The sequence below is a fragment of the Corapipo altera genome, unplaced genomic scaffold (genome assembly GCF_003945725.1).
Source record: "Corapipo altera isolate COAL_440 unplaced genomic scaffold, ASM394572v1 268, whole genome shotgun sequence".
NCBI lineage: Eukaryota > Metazoa > Chordata > Aves > Passeriformes > Pipridae > Corapipo > Corapipo altera.
Genome location: NW_020884901.1, coordinates 4,343,887 through 4,362,388, shown reverse-complemented (window position 1 = coordinate 4,362,388; position 18,502 = coordinate 4,343,887). Strand labels below are relative to the sequence as shown.

The following is an 18,502-nucleotide window of genomic DNA, read 5'->3' as shown; positions in this document are numbered from 1 at the left end:
CATGGCTCAGAGTTCCACCACACCCCAGCTGGCATCCCCTCCTCTTTGGGGGGATAGTGGGGAGCACCTGGGCAGGTGCCTTCACCCTTCAGCCTCCCCCATCCAAGCAGGCCTGAGCACTCCATTCATTTCCCTCGCTCAGTTGTCACAGCTGCAAATAAAACAATGATAAAACCTATCCAGCCACTTGCCTTTAAAACATCAACCAACACATCTATTCAGTACCAGAATCACAGAATCAACTTTCGTGCTTCGGGGTGAGCACCACACTGGAGCTCAGCAGCCCTGGTTCCAGCCCTTCCTCCTGGCACACACAGAGGTGGCAAAAGCCACACACTGCTCAAGTTCAGGCTGTAACAGGAGGAACAAACCCCAGCACAGCACTCGCAGCTTTTCCATCAGGCAGGTGCGTGTCAGAGCAAGGCAGTGCTGAAAACAGTTTGAGTGTTGACCTGTTTTCTGATCTGCTTTCCCTGGCAGCCTCGTGCACACACACACACACAACGTGTGCTGTGTTTACAGGAGTCCCCTTGTCTCCCCAAGGCTGTCGCTGTCTCCCCTGCAGACGATCCTGGTGCTCACGTGCAGATCAGTTCCTCGCTGTTTTGTTTTATCCCCCACGCCGGCGGAGCAGCCTCCTGCCTTATTTACAGTGCATTACTCACACGCTGCTCTGAGCACAGAATTATTTATGCCCTCCTGAGCTTTTCAGGGCTCCTGGGTGCCGTGGCCTCCGCTCCCTTTGCAAAGCTCAGCGTGTGGCTCCGAGCTGTGGGGAGGCACCCAAGGCCCGTTTTACAGACACGGAATGGAGAAGCTCTAAGTAGTTCCCAAGACCTTTGGTTGCCCAGCTGGCAGTGGCAAAGCACAGATTTTCCAAAGCACCTTGTGTTACGCAGAGGTTTCCACGTTCAAAGCACAGCCCCAAAGCTCCCCTTTGCACCCATTTGTACCAGCCAGCTCCCCTCCTCTGCTTTGCCTGGGGTATACACAGGGCACCCTAAAAGCAGGTCACAAGCATTCAGACTCCAGCAGTTTCCCAGATCAAAGCAAGCCACGGTGCAGGGTCAGTCCCCAGTGCCATGGACACAGGAGCAGCCTCTTCCCACACCAGCAGCAGGGCTCCCCCAGTCCAGGGACACAACCAACCTGCAGAGATTGTAGCCCTACATCTCATTTTTCGGAGACCCCAGCTACCAGCACGAGCTCCCTGCACCCCAGCACAGCCCCAGCACTGCAAGAGGTCTCCAGAGATGGGTGGGAACACACTGATCCCCCCAAACAGCACCTTCCCATGGCCCAGCCACACACAAGGTACCCACAAACCAAACCACAGCATCCAGCTCGGTCTTACCTTGTAAATCCACTGTGCTTGGGAGGGACAGACCTCACATCCCAGCAGGCTCCTCACCTCCAGCCAGAAGCTCTGAGCAGCTCCAGCTGCTTTATAACCTCCTCCTCCTCTGCCAGGTGCCTCTGCCTCCCTGACAAGGGTCCCACTGCAGCAGAGCCTGCTGTTGTACCAATGCCTCTCCCTCTCCAACCCTTTGGATTTTGAGTCTGAGAGGGAGGTAAAGTGACAGCAAAGAGATGCTTCATATGCAAAAAAGATTTGCATTGTGTTGCAGAGTTGATCTGTGGTCTGTACCCACTATAACACAGACCTGCATTATCCCCAAGGAAGGTCTGACCCACCTGCTCACTCCTGGAAGCAGAGGCTGCAGGGCAAGTAATGCTGGGCTTTAACACACATATGGATGAGGAATAAACCCATTGGCACAGCTAATAACCCAAGTCCAAAGCTTCAACCTTCATGCAATGTCCTGGTGCAGCTCAGCACATGGATGTGTATGTGTGTCCCTACAAAACACTCCAGCTTGGCCATGCACTGTCGTTTGTGGGCAAAATGGGGTGGCTGTTCCTTTTCTCCCATTGCCAGGCCTGCAGGTGGTGGACATTTTCACCTGGATGGGATGAGCCATCCTTCCCTCCATGGTCCCTGCAGGCAGGAGAGGACCGTGGCACTGGGAGCACAAATCTCTGCTCTCCCTGCTATTCCTCAGTCCTGTCCCATCTTGGAGCTGGAGAAATTTGGTTTCCCTCCTCTAGCCATGCTCAGTGGTGTAGGGGGGGTGTGTCCCCAGGATTTTTGGCATCAGGAGCCATGAGAGGCAGGGATGTGTTTGGGGGATTCTAGCCATGCAGTTCTTCCAAGGCAGAGCTCAGCTTTCTGTAGGCTTGTGAATTGGCCAAGCTTAACCGAAGTTTCCCAGAGACCATCTCAGGGAAGGCACTTTCTATGAAAATTGCCCCTGTGCCAAATTGAAAAGCCCTTTCCCAGAGGGCCTTTCAAAGGAAACAGCTCAGCCATTCTTACAGTGGAGGCAAAACTGCATCTTTCTGCCTTAAATTCATTCTCAGAAATATCTTCCTCCAGAGCCAGGCCCGTGGCACACTCCAGTTCAGCCCAGCAGTTAATGTTTGACACAAGCAGCCAGATCCAGGGCCCGGTAAGGGTGTGAGCTTGGCTGTGGTGCCCACAAAATGCCCACGCAATGCCCACATGATGCCCAGGCTTTGCCTTCTTCCCCGGTGACCGTTGTTGTTGTTCCAGGAGAACCCGTACCTGTGCAGCGACGAGTGCGACGCCTCTAACCCGGACCTGGCCCACCCGCCCAAACTCATGTTCGACAGTGAGGACGAGGGGCTGGCCACGTACTGGCAGAGCGTGACGTGGCGCCGGTACCCGGAGCCGCTGCTGGCCAACATCACCCTGTCCTGGAACAAGAGCATCGAGCTGACGGACGACATCGTGATCACCTTCGAGTACGGGCGCCCCACCATCATGATGCTGGAGAAGTCGCTGGACAACGGGAGGACTTGGCACCCGTACCAGTATTACGCAGATGACTGCATGGAGGCCTTCAGCATGCCAGCACGGAGGGTCCGAGACCTCTCCACCACCAGTGCCAACAGGGTCCTCTGCACGGAGGAGTATTCCCGCTGGGCGGGCTCCAAGAAAGAAAAGACCGTCCGGTTCGAGGTCAGGGACCGCTTTGCCATCTTTGCTGGCCCCGACCTCAAGAACATGGACAACTTGTACACCCGGCTGGAGAGCGCCAAAGGGCTCAAGGACTTCTTTACCGTGACTGACCTGCGGATGAGGCTGCTGAGACCCGCCCTGGGGGGCACCTACGTGCAGAGGGAGAACTTGTACAAATACTTCTATGCCGTCTCCAACATCGAAGTCACTGGCAGGTAACGGCTGCTGTATTTCTTTGGGCATCTCTTCTCTGAGGGATGAGAAGTCACTGCTGGTAAACTAAGCCATCAGCATTTCTGCAAACAGTGTTTCTCCCTCCGACAACCGTCCTCCCCAGGCAGGGCAGCACTGGAAATAAAACAGATGTGTCCTTGCAGGGAACGGCTGGGGCACCTCCAAGGCTGTGCCTGAGAGAGGGGCTGTGTCCTCCTGCAGCTGGTGCTGGGGGAAGTGGGACATGGCTTAGATGGACAGTCGGGGTCTGAATTCCCTCCCAATACCCTGTCCCCAGCTGTGCAAACACAGCCAGAAGTCCCAGGGGTGATGCTGATGCATCTGGGGGATGAGGAATGATGCTCATCCCACTAAACTCCAGCTCACTGCCAGTACAAGCAGGATGGGTCATCCCGAGTCAGCCCAGCACCCCCTGAGCAGCCTCAGCTCCAGCAGAGGAAGTTTGGGGTGAGGGTAAACCCCCCAGACAGATCTGGGGCAGGGGAAGTGGGTGGGGGGGTGTTTCTCCTGGCTTTTGTTTTTAATTTCTCTGTACGGTGCCATATGTTACGTTATGACATCAACTGAAAAAGCAAAGTAAGGTGGAAAAGTGCCGAGATGGCTGATTTCCCATCCAGCTTGTGCGAGACTTACAGGCGAGAGGGGAGAAATCTCCCCATCACCCACCCCGTGCTAACAAGCATCACCACAGCGACAGAGGAGCCGTTTGTATCGGTTCCAAACTGTTTGCTACTGAGACTTGCAAGTAGAAATGTTTTGCAGGTGCCACTGAGGCTGGCTTTGAACAGGCTCCAAGGGGAAGGAAGCTGCAGTGAGGGATGGGAGAGCCCCTTCCACCCGCCAGGGCAGGCAGGAGGCAGCGGTGAGGGTCTTTCTCACAGTGTGGTCACCTGTCTGGGATGAGCAGCTGTGGTTCTCAGCTGGGCTGGTGGCATGTTGGGGTGCCCACCATTGGGATTGCTCAGGGAGAAGCCCTGAGGGGCTCAGGCACACGGGCAGAGGAGTGGCAGAGTCCAGGTTTCAGTGCAAGGTGCTTCTGTGTAGATATATGCTGCCCATAAGAAGCATTGCCAGGTGTACTAAATATCCACAGTCCAAAACCAGCTCGGGATGCAGCAAAATAGCAAAGTAAGGAGGGTGGAAGGGAAGGAAAGCAAGCAAAGGCAAGGAAAAAGGCAGGTGCATTGCCATCGCCTCCACCCCAGTGACAACCAGTCCTGTCCCCTGCTCCTTCTTTTGTGGCCCTGCTCCTCCCCAGGTGGCCCAGCTGCCCACAAGGACACTTGGTGTTACTGACAGCAGTGGCAAAACCACAGGGATCAAACCCCAGCCAAAGCCCACACTGATATCAGAGCATCTGGCAGGAAGGGTTGGAGCTGGTGTATCAGTTTGTCCGGGCTGGTTAGACTCTGTAGCAGGGACACAGAGTTTTCAGCCTAGAAAGTAGTAACTTAGGACTAAAGGTTTGATGTCAGTGCTTGTGCAATGACCTTTGGCTTCCGAGCACAGACATAACTGCAGATAACCAAGGACTTGTTGCTGCTCCTGCAGCAACTGCAGGATACTTAATGGTTCAAAGAGGTAAAGTACTCTTGGTGTCCCATGAACATGATCCTCCTCCTCCTGCCTTTACCTTCCCTGCCTGCCTTGGGCAGCACTTGTTGCTCCAGTACTTTGGATTTCAGGCCATGCTGACAGGATTCTCCCCAAACCAGCACCTTGCTGTTGGCTGCCCTCCTTCCCCCCCACCCAGTCCCTCACCAGCTTTTGAACTCACCGGCCAAGTTTAACACCATTTAATAGTAGCAGCCATCGGTTCAAGAGATTAAAATCCAAAAAAAATCTGCAAAAAGAACTAGGGCAGGGGGAGGGAAACCCTTTCAAACACCCAGGGCTGGGGGGGGAGGGGGGGTCGTGTCACAACCTCTCTGAGACATCCAAGATTCCACAGCCACCTGCACCCCGAGGACAGGGCTGGCGACGGAGGGCCAGGCTGCAAGTCCCTGGTGGAAGCTGCAATGCTGCTTTTTAGCTGGGGCCAGGATGAGACAGGTTGGGGTTTGTTGGTTGGTTCCTGGCAGCCTCCCCCCGGAGCTGGCTCTCTGCCGGTGTGGCCGGCTGCCCACGGCTGCTGCAGAGCAGCGGCTCCCGCTCGCCTCCACTTCCCTCTTGGCTCCACTCACCACGAGCTGCCTGACCCACTCCTCCCATGCAGCAGGGCCTCTGGGAGGACAGGGCTTTTCCTTGGCTGGGAACACAGAAAACTCTGAAATCTGCTTTTTTTCCAGCCCAAACTCCCAAGTCTTGAGCTTCAGCAAACCCAGCTTTGCACTACTCCTGCTCCCCCAGCATGCTGGGATGGTTCCCAGGAGAGGGGGACACAGCTTGGACAGGGAAAAGGTCGATGCCTGTCCTGTGCTGACTCTTCCAGCCCTGGTGGGCACAGGACAGAGAAAGGTGACCAGCTGAGGAACTGTGGATTAGTGGTGTATAAGATGGAGAAGCCTCATGTGAATTAACTCTGCTCCTGTGATTATTCCAGTCCCAGCAAGCAGGTTTCTCGCTGAAAAGCAATCTAATTCCAGCTGTAAGCAAAGCCAGTTACAGTGCAGGGACTAAAACCAAATTAAATCTTGTGTATGGCTCAACAAGGGATGGGTTATTGAGAGGAAGAGAGGAGAAATCAATGTAAGCCTGACAGGAGCCCTGTGCAGGGAAGGGGGAAGGAAGGGTAGGCAGGGATGGAGATGGACACACACTGCCACTTCCAGCATGTGGGAATGACTGTGTTTGAGGAACAGAAGGAAAGTTCCTAGATAAAATTGGAGAGGTGTTAGGGATCCACTGCAGGGGGCATGGAAACAAGAGGGAAGATGATTATGAAAAAATGAGGGCTCAGAGGCAAAAAGCAGCCAGAAAATTCCACCTGGAGAGCAGAGGGGTGAGCAGCCCGGGGAGGCTGGAGGAGCTGTGCCTGGCCATGGTGTGTGGCATTGGAGGAGCAGTGTGTGCTGCCAGAGTGTGGCATTGCCTCTGTCCCTGCACAGCACCAGGATTTTGGCAGCAGCTGGCAGTGCCCACGGGGTGATGAGACACTTGGCAGCTCGTTTCTAGTTGATGTTCACAGTCAAGGGAAGAGTAAAACGCTTTGCCCTCAGAGCAGACCATGAGCCAGGGCAGTTTCTCATGCTGAAGCCTTGGCTGGTGGGTTCAGAGAGGTTTCTGTCATCCCCTCACTCCACATGCTCTTGGGCTGCCATCCAAGCCCACCCCTTCCTTCACACCTCAGCCTCCCACCACGAAAGATCCCTCACCACAGTCTCCCAGAACTTCAGGGAAAAGCAGAAAGAGACAGAGCAAAGGACACAGGGACAAGGGGAAGGAATTCTCTGCCTTCTCCCAAAAGCCAGATGGACTGGGGTGGTCAAGAGTTTGACACAGGATCTGGTGAATCCAGGGGATCACTGCTTCTTCCCTGGGAGCTGGTGCAATGGGCTGGTGCTTCAGAGTCTCCTCTGCATCTCCTCCTCCCACAGCCTCAGCTGGGTCCATTTCTCCGTTCATGGCTGACAGTTTATTTTTACTCTCTTTCTTCTTGGTATCTTTTTCTTTTCTTTCTTTTTTTTCCCTTTCTTCTTCCATCCTGTCCCTATTGATCCACGGAGTAACTGGAGACGCAGAAAAGTCAAGACAGGAATAGACGCGAGCGAGCCCTTGGCCTGTGTGCTGTGTGTGTGTGTGTGCCAGGCAGGGTGGGGAAGGGAAGCGGGAAGACTTTCCCCCACAGATCTCTGCCCATTGCTTCATTTTCTCCTCGGTGCAGCAACGAGCTCGGTCATCTCCTCAGGAATGGGTGAATGAGCTTTCCCCAGCTGCCGGGGCCGGCGCGATGAAAGCCGCTGCTTCTCTTTCCATTACACACTGAGTCTCTTTGGAGTAATTTTTTCCCCTCCATAACGTCAGTCACCGCCGTGCTCAGCAGGCCAAGCTCCATCACGGAGACATTAATAAGCTGTAATTGAAGTTAATGTGCCATGGCCGGGACATGTGGATCCAGTTAGGAGAAATCACATTGAGCAGAAGCGAATCAATTTTAGGCTGATTTATATTAGGATTTCTCTCCTTTATCCTCCCCTGCCCCAATGCATGCACTGTCTGTCTGTCTGTCCATCCTGCTGGTGACGAGCAGTCCCTGGAGGAAGGCAGGAGGAGGGAGTGTTCCTCATCCCTGAGCAGCTCCATGGAACAGTGCCTCCTCTCAGGCTGCACTCAGGCCCAAGAGGGACCAACAAGATGAGGTTTCCAGTTTTGTAACAGCATTTCCTTTCCTGTTTTCTTGCTTTTCTGATGGTTTCCTTGGCTGCTGCTTTGGTTACACAAAATTGGAGGGAAAGGCCCTTTGGTTACACAAAAGAATTGAAGGGAAAGGCCCTTTGTGCTCCCCTCCTTCTTTCCCTGCTTTCCTCTTGTGTGCTCTTGGTGCCTTGCTCGGATACTCTTCGGGAGTGTGACTTGGAGAGTTTGTGCTAGTGGAGCAGTCTCCCAACAGCCAGGATCAGGGACACCAGACCTGGAGGATCAAGGCCATCTCCAAAAGCACCTCCTGCAATAAATGGAGCTGGTCGATTGTCAGTGGTACCCACATGAAACAGAAGTATTTTTCTGCATTCATGGTCAGTTTTGAGATGTGGGGATGCTTGATGCTGCATTGCTGTTAAAGGTGAAGCAGTTTCTGCTTGGCCTGGTCACTGTCTCCTGCTCTGCCCTCCTGGCCAGCACATTGAAGCAGCTCAATGCACTTCCCCTGCAGTTGTACCTCAGTTCAATCCAGGGTGCCAGAGCAAAGTGCATCCTGGCAGCCCCTGGGCTGTTTGCCCTGCTTGGACATTCCTCCTTCTGGTTCTGTTGAAGTTGTTGGAGACTCTCCAGCTGATCTTGGCTTTTCCAGCAAAGCTGTCTGTATAAAGGAGAAAAGAAGCAGGTTTGGTCCATGGAACAACCTCTTGTTGAGGGTCTTGGATTTTGTGTGATGGCCGATGTCCCCCTTGAGCATCTCTCCCTGGGGAGCAGGGTGGGACCTGCACTGCTGCTGCTTTGCCAAAGGGGAACAGGCAGGACCTGAGGTGATCTGTGAGAGCATGGGCTTCCCCAGCTGAGCTGTCCCAGCCACAGTGCTGGAGCATCACCCCCAAAATAGCCATGGGCTCACCCAAACAGCTCCCAAGAACTTGCCCAGTGCTCCTGCAGCCCTGGGCCAGCTGCTGCCCACACTCAGCAACTTTGGGAAGACCACGAAAACCAGGGCAAGCACTGCCTGTGCCTGTCCCTGCTCCTTCCCCTGCAGCTCCTGGCAGACAGAATTCAGGTCCCAAGAGGTAGCAGCATCCTCGTGTCAAGGACGGCCAAGTCTGTGCCAATGGTGCGCCGTGTTCCTCGGCCCGTCCTCGCCTCCACGCTGGGCAGCCCCTGGGAGCTGGATGGTTGAATTTTCCTGGCACTCCTCCAGGCTGGAATTAGCTTGAGTTCAAGCAAAATCTTGCTCTTGGTCAGATAGTTAAATTGAGTTAATGCAGAGCAACTGTTCGCTTGAGTCTTGCGAAGGTTTCTGCTCCCACTGCAGAACAACGGAGGGGAAACTTGCAGAGCAAGAGGGAGGGAGGAAGTTAGAGAGAAACCCAGAGAGCTCCTCCTTCCCCCAGAGCTCCTGACGCTTTGTCAATAGCCAGAGATGGATGCCCAAGGTCCTGTTACCTGCTCCTGGCTTCGGTTTGTGAGGGTTTTTATTTCCCCTCCGATTCTGTTGCCGAGTTGCGTCCGGCCCTGAGCAGATAATAGGATTTCATCGATAGACTGAGAAGGTGATGTATGTTAAAGCACTTAATATAAAGAGACTTCTACAGGAGCCCAAATTCAATTTGGCCAATGAACTCAATTGCAGGCATTATTGCATTCCAGGAGAAAGACCAAGAGCATTTATACACATTACTCTGCAAATATTTATGTTCACATATCCGTGTGATGTCCTCTTCACCCTTCCTCCCTTCTGCTGCCCGACCCCCTAATGGGGAAGTTTGGTTTCGTGTTTGCTTTTTTAAGACAGCTTTGAATGTAAATAATGTTCCACCAGTCAGCAGGATCTTGACAGCTGGTGAGTGTCAACTTATTTAAAATAAATAGCCTCTCAGATGGGAACAGCCAGCTAGTGTGCTCTCCACTCTGGCAACTTTTAAATTGTCTCATCTTTGTAACCCAAACCTCAAACCATTTCGAAGGGCATGAGGAGGGTTCCTTCCATCCCAGCCACACAACCAAAAGTAAAAACCCACAAGGAAAATAACCCACTCACATGTCCCTCTGACCTAACTCAGGTTGGTTTTTTTTTCATTTTTTTTGGCTCTGCACAAAGCAGTGAAACCCAGAAGCCTCTCACCCTGGTTCAAGCTGAAAGAAACAACATGTTAAAATGGCTTTTCCTGCCCTTCAGTCCCTGGACCACAGGCTCCAGTAAGCTCCCAGTCCTACTCCTGGGATGAATGAGCCACCTTTGTCTTCTTCAGCCCTTTCAGCCCTGCTCCAGGTCTGGCAATAGCAAACCTCTGCCAGAGCAATCTCCCAGCAAGGCAAATCCTCATATAACTGCTCCCCACAAAGGGACTACGCTTCTTCCATGGCCCAACCATTAGAAGCTATTTTTACCTGCTTCCACACGCACAGATGGGCCAGAAACAATCCAAGCTCAGCACCCGTTATGCTTTGCCCAAAAGATTTGCTCCCTGCTTTTGCTGAGCTGCCAAAACAGTTGCAAAGGAGCAGGTAAAAGTGAGTAAGCGATGGCCAGGCAGCTGCTGGAGCGTGCTGAGAGCAACGGCTGGGGATGACAATAGAGAGATGGAAAAGAGTTATTCATGTTTCCCCGAGAGCCGAGATCAGTTGAAACATCATTTTCCTTGGGGATGGAGAGGAAAGAGCTCCCTTCAAACACATCGTCCCATGAGACTCATTAAAGGCTCATCAATTACAGTGAGAGCAAACAATTCAGGGGAAGCTCTGATAAGCCTTCCTTTGGCCGGCAGTCATTAGCAGCTCTCTGAGCGCTGCCTCTCCGCAGCACCAGCTCAGGGAGCAGAGAGGGAGCAGCGGGGCAAAGCCACACGGGTAAGGGTGAAAAGCAGGAGCCCAATGTCTCAGAAACCAGCAGGAGGGACCAGTCTCCACAGAATCCCTGGGGACACACAGCAGCATCCTCGTGGTGAGCACAGGGTGGAGAGCAGTGTGCAGGCTGGGCTGGAAGAAGACTTGGAAAGGAGATGGTAGCCCACTGTAGTGGACTTCTGCTGCTCCATGTCCTGTCCCAGGATTTTTTAAGGAGCTCAGGGCAGTGTTGTCTCCACAGGAACTCGGTGGAAGGTGCAAGGGGACAGAACAGCTCTCTGGCTCTCCAGCCAGCAAGTGGTTCCTCCAGCCCTACCCCACACAGCAGTGGGGTCACTGCATCAGTCCTGAAGGGGGGTGCCAGCACCCCAACACTGTCTCAGCCCCATGGGAAGGGAGAGGGATAAGGAGGTGCTCTTTGCCTTTCTCTGCCTTACTTCCCTGCACTGCAAGTGGGGTTATGGCCAAAAAAAAGAGGTTGCAAAACACATAAGAATCTTTGGAAGGAAAACAAAGGGCTGGGAGGACTTTTTAAAATCACTTCAAAAGTCATTATTAATGAAAGGGGCTGTTTTCCCAATCCCAGCATGGCTTCTGCACTCACCCCCTTCCTCTGCATGGGCACCTCCTTCCCTCACACGTGGGCTTGGCACCAGACACCTCTCCAGCCGCTCACTGCTGTGACCTCCAGGATGCTGACTTGGAGAAATGCAGGAAACTGTTCTTTATGGCTGGGAAAAAAAAAAAAAAAAAAAAAAAAAAAAAAGGAAGGACACTTTCCTGTAAACTTTCCTTGGCGCTCCAAGCTCCGTGATGTTCCCTGGTGGAGGCACTGGCAGCATCAGATCACACTGCACCACTCTGAGGAAAGGCAGCAGCTGAACAACTGCACTAAAATAAACTCCTAAATACCCCATTGTGCAAACTGTAACATCCTGGGCCACACAGTGCCCCAGCCTCCCTTGCTGGGAACAGTGTGAGCCTCTCTCTGTTTAATGCACAATGCAGTTGTGTGACCTGCTACCCAGTGCAGGATGGGTGTCCCCAGGCTGTGGGTGCTGCTCACGGATGTGCTCTGGGGCTGCTCTCCTCGGGCTCTTCCCCACTGTGGGCTCTGAATGCCCACCGAGAAACAGCACTGTCAGTGTGTGCCTTGACCCACGAGTTGAAGGAAAAACACTCCTGGCTCTTCGTCCCTCCAGAGCCAGAGAGACCATATTGCAACCAGCACTTTGCTGGAGCAGCCCCGGGGCTGGAGCGGGGCCATCGCTGCAGGACACGGCGCAGGTGTCTGCCCCAAGCCTGCTATTTAAACCTCACTGCTAAGTAGCTCCTAACCTTTCCCTTCATCCTCTCCTTCCTGCCATGGCTGGCCGCCGAGGAAGACGGGCAGAGGCAGGCAGGACTAGCAGCTCCCACCCAGGGGACTGGGCTAATGCCATTTACTCCAGTCTCTGCCAGCTGAGTCTTGGCTGTGCGCAGACCATCAACAAGCACATGCCCTTGGGCTGCAGGCCCAGAGAAGAAGGCAGAGAAGCCTGAAGAAGGAGTTGAAGATGAGCCTCTGAGCCCAAGCAGAGGGAAGGCTGGGATGCAGAAACCTTCTCCCCAAAACAGGGCTGGCAATCAGGGCTGACTGACAGCACTCGGCTGTTGGCCATTAAATAATGCAGCCTGATTGATTGGGCTGAAAAGTGCTGTGCTGAGGGGTCAGCCTGCTGGGGTTACAGTTCTCTGCTTAGATTGATGATCCTCAAAGGTCAAATTCAGAAAGCAATTCCCTGGTAAAATTGATCCTTTGTATAAAAAAACTTCTGCACGGTGGCAAAGGGCAAGTGAGAAAAATCAGTGACCTGGGCCCAGGCAGGCAAGGTGAATGTCTGCCTCTGCTTTCTCTTTACTTAGTTTTCCTTGTTTGCACCAATTAGGAAGTGAGGATCTTCTCTGGGAAGAGCAGAGCTCCATCACACCTACATGCAGAGGCTGGGGGACCCACCCCATCTCCATCCCGCTGGCCAGGGTAGGAGGCAGCTGGGGCTGTCCCAGGAGCTGGTGCTCAGCTCCCAGCCCTCCTCAGCAATAAGTGAGCAGTGTGTGTGTATGAGCAGACACATCTAACTGCTCTTGTTTTCCCTAGAGCAAGAAGTCTGGGTCCCACTGCTTGGTGAAGGTTTTGTAGCTGGAGCCAAATTAACGGTGAATAGGTCTCGCCCTCCTGCACTGCAGCAGATTGGAGCCAGAAGAAGCACCTCAAAACATCTGCTTGGCTCTTGGTGGGGGATGCCAGGAGCAACGATGTGCTATGTGTGGAGGGGGTTATTGAGGCTGTCCCAGGCCACCTTGGAGACCAGGTGCTGGCCCCCCAGGGCTGCTGTCCCCACTGCAAGACTCGCAGGGTCAAGGACTGGAGCCAAGCACTACCCTCCATGTCATCCCAACCTTCAGGGAAAACAAGGGGCATGACAGTCCCTGCATTCCTTGTACCCACTCCCTGGGGCTCTTAAACTTGCCTTCAGCTGGATTGTGACGCTGTGCCCTGGAACTGGTCCCATCCCCTCACTCCCACCACAGGAGGAGGGAGGAGAGCTGCAGCTCCCAGAAGCTGTTGCTCTGTTCAAGCTGGGCCCAGAGCAGCAGCAGTGAGGCTTTGACCTGCTTTAACCCACTATCTTGCCTGCTTTGCTCTCGTCTGCTCGTTTTGAAGTGAGAGAAGGAGGCCACGCTGTGTGGACACTGAATAATTCAGAGCCAGGCTCCGCAGCACTCCAGGGCTGGGCATCACCTCTGCCACAGGGCTGGGACAGCTCAGCCAAAATCCTTCCTCACCAGAGGCAGAGGGGACACGGAGCATCTGAAATTCAGCCTCCCTCCTGTGTAGGTACCAGCCAAAGCCACTTCCTCCCCCTTGGATTTGTGACTTGCTCCCAGAGCACCGATGCTCAGAGGCTGTTAATGCTTTCAGCCGTGACACGGCATCTCCAGCTCTCACTAACACACAGTTTCAAGTGGAGCATGCTGAGTGTGTCTGCCTCTGCTCCCTAGAACACGTTTTCTTCCTTCCTCCCTCTCTTTTAGAAACTGCAAAATTCCCTCCTCTGCTTGGTCAGAGACAGGGCAGGATTGTAAGATGGGGAGAGAGATCGTTCATCCAGCTTATGCTGAGCCTCTGAGCGGGGTTTGCTAGAATTAAGGACAGGGAGGGGAGGGGGGGGAAAAATCATACATGAGGTCAGCTTATCCAGCCATGCGTGAGGAGAGCACAGCAAAGGCAGCCTTGGTGGGTCAGGCAGGTGGCTGGGGAGCTTCTTTGGGGGCTCCAAGGGAGAGGGGGCGAGGCACCAGGAGCTGGGGGGCATGCGCAGCACCAGCTCCCAGCTCCCAGCCTAATCCAGGCTGTTTATCCCAGTGCAGATAGAGCACAAGGAGCAGCAGCCCATGTTTCCTCTGTCTTCTCTGCATGTGGCTCATTCCCTCAGCTCTGCATCTCTTCATCCCTGTAAAACAAAGTGTTGCCCCATCAGATTTCACCCGTGCACAAAAGGCTCAGTGTTACTGTTTTCCTAATGGTTCTGCTTCTGAGAGTGTAAATTATCGCACAAAGCATCGGGCTGTGCTAGGGATCGACTGTCTGGAATGAAATGAGATGTTTTGGTCCCTAAAGTCTCTGTCTGATGGTCTGAGCTCGGGCCCAGGAGTCACCAGAGCCACGTGTGAGTTATGGGCTCAGTCTCTGTGCTCTGCGCAAGTCACCTCCGGAGTGTGAGCAACAGGAATTATTGTGCACAGAGATAATTATTCCCTGCATACTGCACTACAGCTCATTAAAAGTTTCTTAATGTTTGCAAATTGCTGAATAGTGTTTTTAGTTGTTGCCTTCTCTGATGAGGCGCATTCTGATGGTGACTTGCTCTCTGTGTTATTTTGGTCACAGCAGGCTGGGGAAAAGGGTTTGTGCTGTGCAGCTTCACACCATGGGAGAAAACACTGCTGACTTTATCACAAGGGGCAAGGGCCAAGTCCCACCAGTGCTGGCCATGCTCCTCCATCTAAAGTCCAAGACTGCCTCCCAGTAAAAGGGTAATCACCCAGTTTTCTGTAACAGCCCTGAAATGTGAGTGACTCCTTCCTGGAGTCTCAGCTGGAGACATTGACTTACCATTAAAGTCTGTGCTACTGCAGTCGGATGGTGGGAGGAAAGCATCTCTCATCTTGGACTAGAGACAGCAGATGCACCAGGGGCAAGGAATTGGACATCATAACTCCAGCACATACCTGGGGAAAACAGCTGAGTTCAGTGATAAAGTCCTGCAGAAGATGCAGAAAGGGGGTGACCAGCCTGGCTTCAGCACTACATTTTCAGCACTACACCGGGGGCAAAGAGGAGCAGCAGTGACACCTGACAGCTCTTCCCTGTCTTCCTCCTCCAGGTGTAAATGCAACCTCCACGCTAACCTGTGCACCTTCAAAGAGGGCAGCCTGCAGTGCGAGTGTGAGCACAACACCACGGGGCAGGACTGCGGCAAGTGCAAGAAGAACTTTCGCTCCCGGTCTTGGCGAGCAGGATCCTACCTGCCTCTCCCTAACGGGTCCCCCAATGCATGTAAGTAACCTGCAGGGAGCCAGCCCTGGCTGCACAACACCTTGGGCTGCACAACACCCACAGATGGGAGCAGGGTCTCGTCGTGTCCTTCTCCGACTGGAATCGGTGCAGGATGCTCAGCTTTTGAAAGGGAAGCGGGTATTTACCCCTGTCTTTGTACACAGAGACATGAAAGAGGATCTGGTGGATGCAGAGGTGGTGTGTTGGCTGCTGGTAGATGAGCAATGAGCCTAAATGATGGTCAGGAACAGGGAGGATGACCTCGGGCCAAGACACAGGTCCATGGCTTTGTGGCAGTGCAAATTATTGTCCGTTAGAGAAAGCATTGTTAACCACAGCAGAGCACTGGCTGGGGAGTAGGAGTAGCAGCGCAGGTTGATTCCTGGATCCCGTTCTGTGCACGTCAGTGTTCCAGGCAAGCGCCGCGAGCTCCGGTCCCTCTGCGCAGCTCCAGTCTCATCCAATTGCTGCTGGAACAAGGCTCTGACAGAAGCAAAGGCGCGCAGGCAGGATGGAGGATCCATCCCCACCATCGCTCGAGCAGGGGAATTGGGGCAGGAAACATCACAGATGGGCCGGTTCCTCCTGGGTTTCTGTCCAGTCCACATTAGCAGACTTGTTTAAATGTCACAGAGCCACGGTAGCCACTCCAGCCTTTCAAGCAGCAGCTTTGAGCGTTGCCAAAGAGAACCTTTTCCCTCCCACCCCCCCAAATTTTTTTGAAAGATTCATGTGCTTTAAGATGATCAAAGCTGAAATTCAGGCTCCGAAGGCCGTGACAGGAATGTTTTGTGTGTGCCAGGGCTGGTAGACGAGCAGGTTCTTTGAAAGGGAACGAGCTTGTCAGCTCCCACCAAGCGGCTGCATTGCTTCAAAGGAGCCTGGGAGAGTTTCTGGTGTTGACAGGCACAGACATGCTGTTCTGTCTCTCTCCCTCCCCTCCGTTCCTTGTGTCTCTTCCTATTTCTCTTTCTCCTCTGCTTGCTCTTCTCCCATTCATCTCTCTTTCCATCTGTCACTCTGTCTTCTTCCTCCTCCCCACCCCAACTCTCTCTGCTGCTTCCTCCTCCCCACATCAACATCCTCTTCCTCTGCAGCAGAGGCAGTTCTCTGAAGCCCTCTCCTCTTGGTAGTCCTACCTCTTCTGTTGCTACTCCTGTGCTTTATATTCATGCAGAGCTGAGACTTTCCATTATTTACTCACTTGTTACAGCAGGGAGGAGCAGGGCCACTCATCTCCTGGGTGCCAAAAGCCAGCAGCTGGTCCTTGGATGGACTTTGGAGCTGGTGCCTTTGCAGCATCCTGTGGAGCAAATACTGCAGTGGGAAGAGTGTCCAGCCCTTCTTGCTCACTGAGAACTGGTTCCCTACAGCTTGTCCTTAGCCCACTGAGCCTCAGAGGATGTGCTTGTCCTTTGCTGGGCTTTAAAGCAGGTCAAGGAAATGGTTAAGAGGAAAAACCATCAGCAAAGGCCACGCTGGTCTTCCTTCCCCACATGACAGGGTTGAGATGCCAAGACCCCAGACAGCACTGTCTGGTTGCTTCTGTGGTTTGACAAAAGCAGCTTTTAAGCTGTTTGTTGCAGCAAACTGATGTGCCCATGAGCAAGACCCCCACTAATTAACTGCTGTTTGGTCCAACGTTGTGTGTCTGTGTGACCTGCTGGTAACAGAGCTGGTGGTGCCCTGCTTCCAGTGACTGGGCTTCTTCTTCTTTTTTTCCAGGTGCAGCTGCAGGCTCAGCCTTTGGCAGTAAGTAAAACCCAAACTGAAATGCTGGCATTTAACACCTCGGTGCATGGTCCTTGTGGATGTCACTAGGAGAAAGAAATATGGTTATTTTCTGTCCATTATCGTTTTCCAGGCTATAAGTCTTCCCTAATTGTGCCTCATTTTCTGTCTTGTCAAAGAGTCTTACATTTTCCTCCTTTGACTTCAGGAGCCTCATTTTGCCTCTTCCTCTGGCATGGTTTCCCCCCATGAGGTTCGTTAGTATGGCAGCCGGAAAGGAAATAAAAAAAGACTCTTCAAAATCACCAGCGCTCGCTGTGAACTCCCCCCACCCCTCCAGGATTGCAGAATTCTGCTCTGAGAAGGAGCTGGGTGTGAATTATTTGGCATAGAATCCAGTCTGGGTCATCTTGGGCTATCAATAAAAAAACATATAGAGCATGTGTACATCTGCATGTACACGTGTATGTGTATGAACATATGTCTGTGAAGTGTCGGCAGCAAAGGCAGCAGAGCTCAGTGGGGATTTCTGCTGCAAGATTGATGGGATGAGAGGACTCCTTATTTAACAAAGCTGGAGGTAGTTTGATATCAAAGAGCCTGGAGTTTTGGGTAAGCAGAAGCCTGGGTTTGAATTTTGTGGCTCAGAATTCCCCTCCAGAAGAAACAAATCAGAGAGCTGAATGAATAATGAATTCTTTGGTTTGCAGGCAAGTGGGAAGAATTGGAGGAGAAAGAGTTTCAGAGAAATGCAAATGCAATTAAGAAAAATGCACCTAATTGACAAGTGGAGGACAGGTTTTTTGGGTAAATGAACCACATTTAGATTTTAAGCAGTTAAATGCTTAAAATTTTCAAATGAAAATTAAAAGTCTCCCTTCAGTAATTTAGAATTAGAAAAAATAAATGTTTCAACAGTCCAAAATGTTCTTCACCTTCCTGGTCAAAACCATTTTGATAACTCTTTTTTTGCCCCCTTAACAAAGCTTGGCATCCTCAGTGCTACCTTTGTTTCACTGGAAAACGTTTCCCATCAAAATTTGCTGCTGGAGAGAAGCTTTGGGGGTGCTGGGAGCGATGTGCAGGAGGTGGACAGGAGGGATTTGTGTCCAGGGCCAACTAAGGAGAGATTATTTAGCCCGCACAGGAGACTAGAAGTGACCTAAATTAAGTATTTAAACTAGCTCAGGGCTATTATGAAATTAAGTATGATAATCTGCATGAAGCAGTGGGACAAACAAGGACAGGAGGGCAGCAGGTGTAAGTTAAGTAGGAATTTGTGTTGGAGTGTTATTTCAGTTCGGGCTGTTGTGGTGCCGCACTCAGGGCTGCTCCTGTCCAGCTCTGTGGGGGCTCCCTGACCCTGACCCATCCTTTAATTTGCAGGGTGCCAGTGGAAATGAACAGGTGCCAGTGATCCTGGTTGGTTTTGATGGTGCTGAGTAGTTCGGGGGTGTCAGGAGGGAATGGTGCTGGGTAAGGAGCACAGCTGGGCGCGTGGACACTGGGCAGTGGAAGCACAGCTTGGGCTGGGAGTTCATCCCGCCTGCAGCTCACCCCATCCCTGCCCAGACATGCCTTCATTTCCCCTTTTCAGCTTAATTGGCAATTAGTTTATGATAGAGCTGTAAGTATTTAAGCCAATATCTGCACCAACAGAGTAAGCTGATACAGGCACAGCCTCCAGCCCCTGCACACACACACACACACACACACACACACACACACACACACACACACAC

General features: G+C 52.6%; 1 protein-coding gene across 5 annotated transcripts in view; it reads left to right on the top strand.

The window, feature by feature from the left end:
• The window catches only part of NTNG2 (netrin G2), a 49,242-nt gene that overhangs the window by 19,343 nt on the left and 11,397 nt on the right, over positions 1-18,502 (top strand). For all 5 annotated transcript variants that reach the window (XR_003528728.1, XR_003528726.1, XR_003528727.1 and 2 more), the window contains exons 3-5: positions 2,615-3,258; positions 14,857-15,029; positions 16,755-16,781. Coding sequence is in view for 2 of the 5 variants with exons in the window: in XM_027650206.1 (XP_027506007.1) it covers positions 2,615-3,258; positions 14,857-15,029; positions 16,755-16,781 (844 nt within the window). In the remaining 3 variants the exon portion in view is untranslated. The remainder of the gene's footprint in view (positions 1-2,614; positions 3,259-14,856; positions 15,030-16,754; positions 16,782-18,502) is intronic.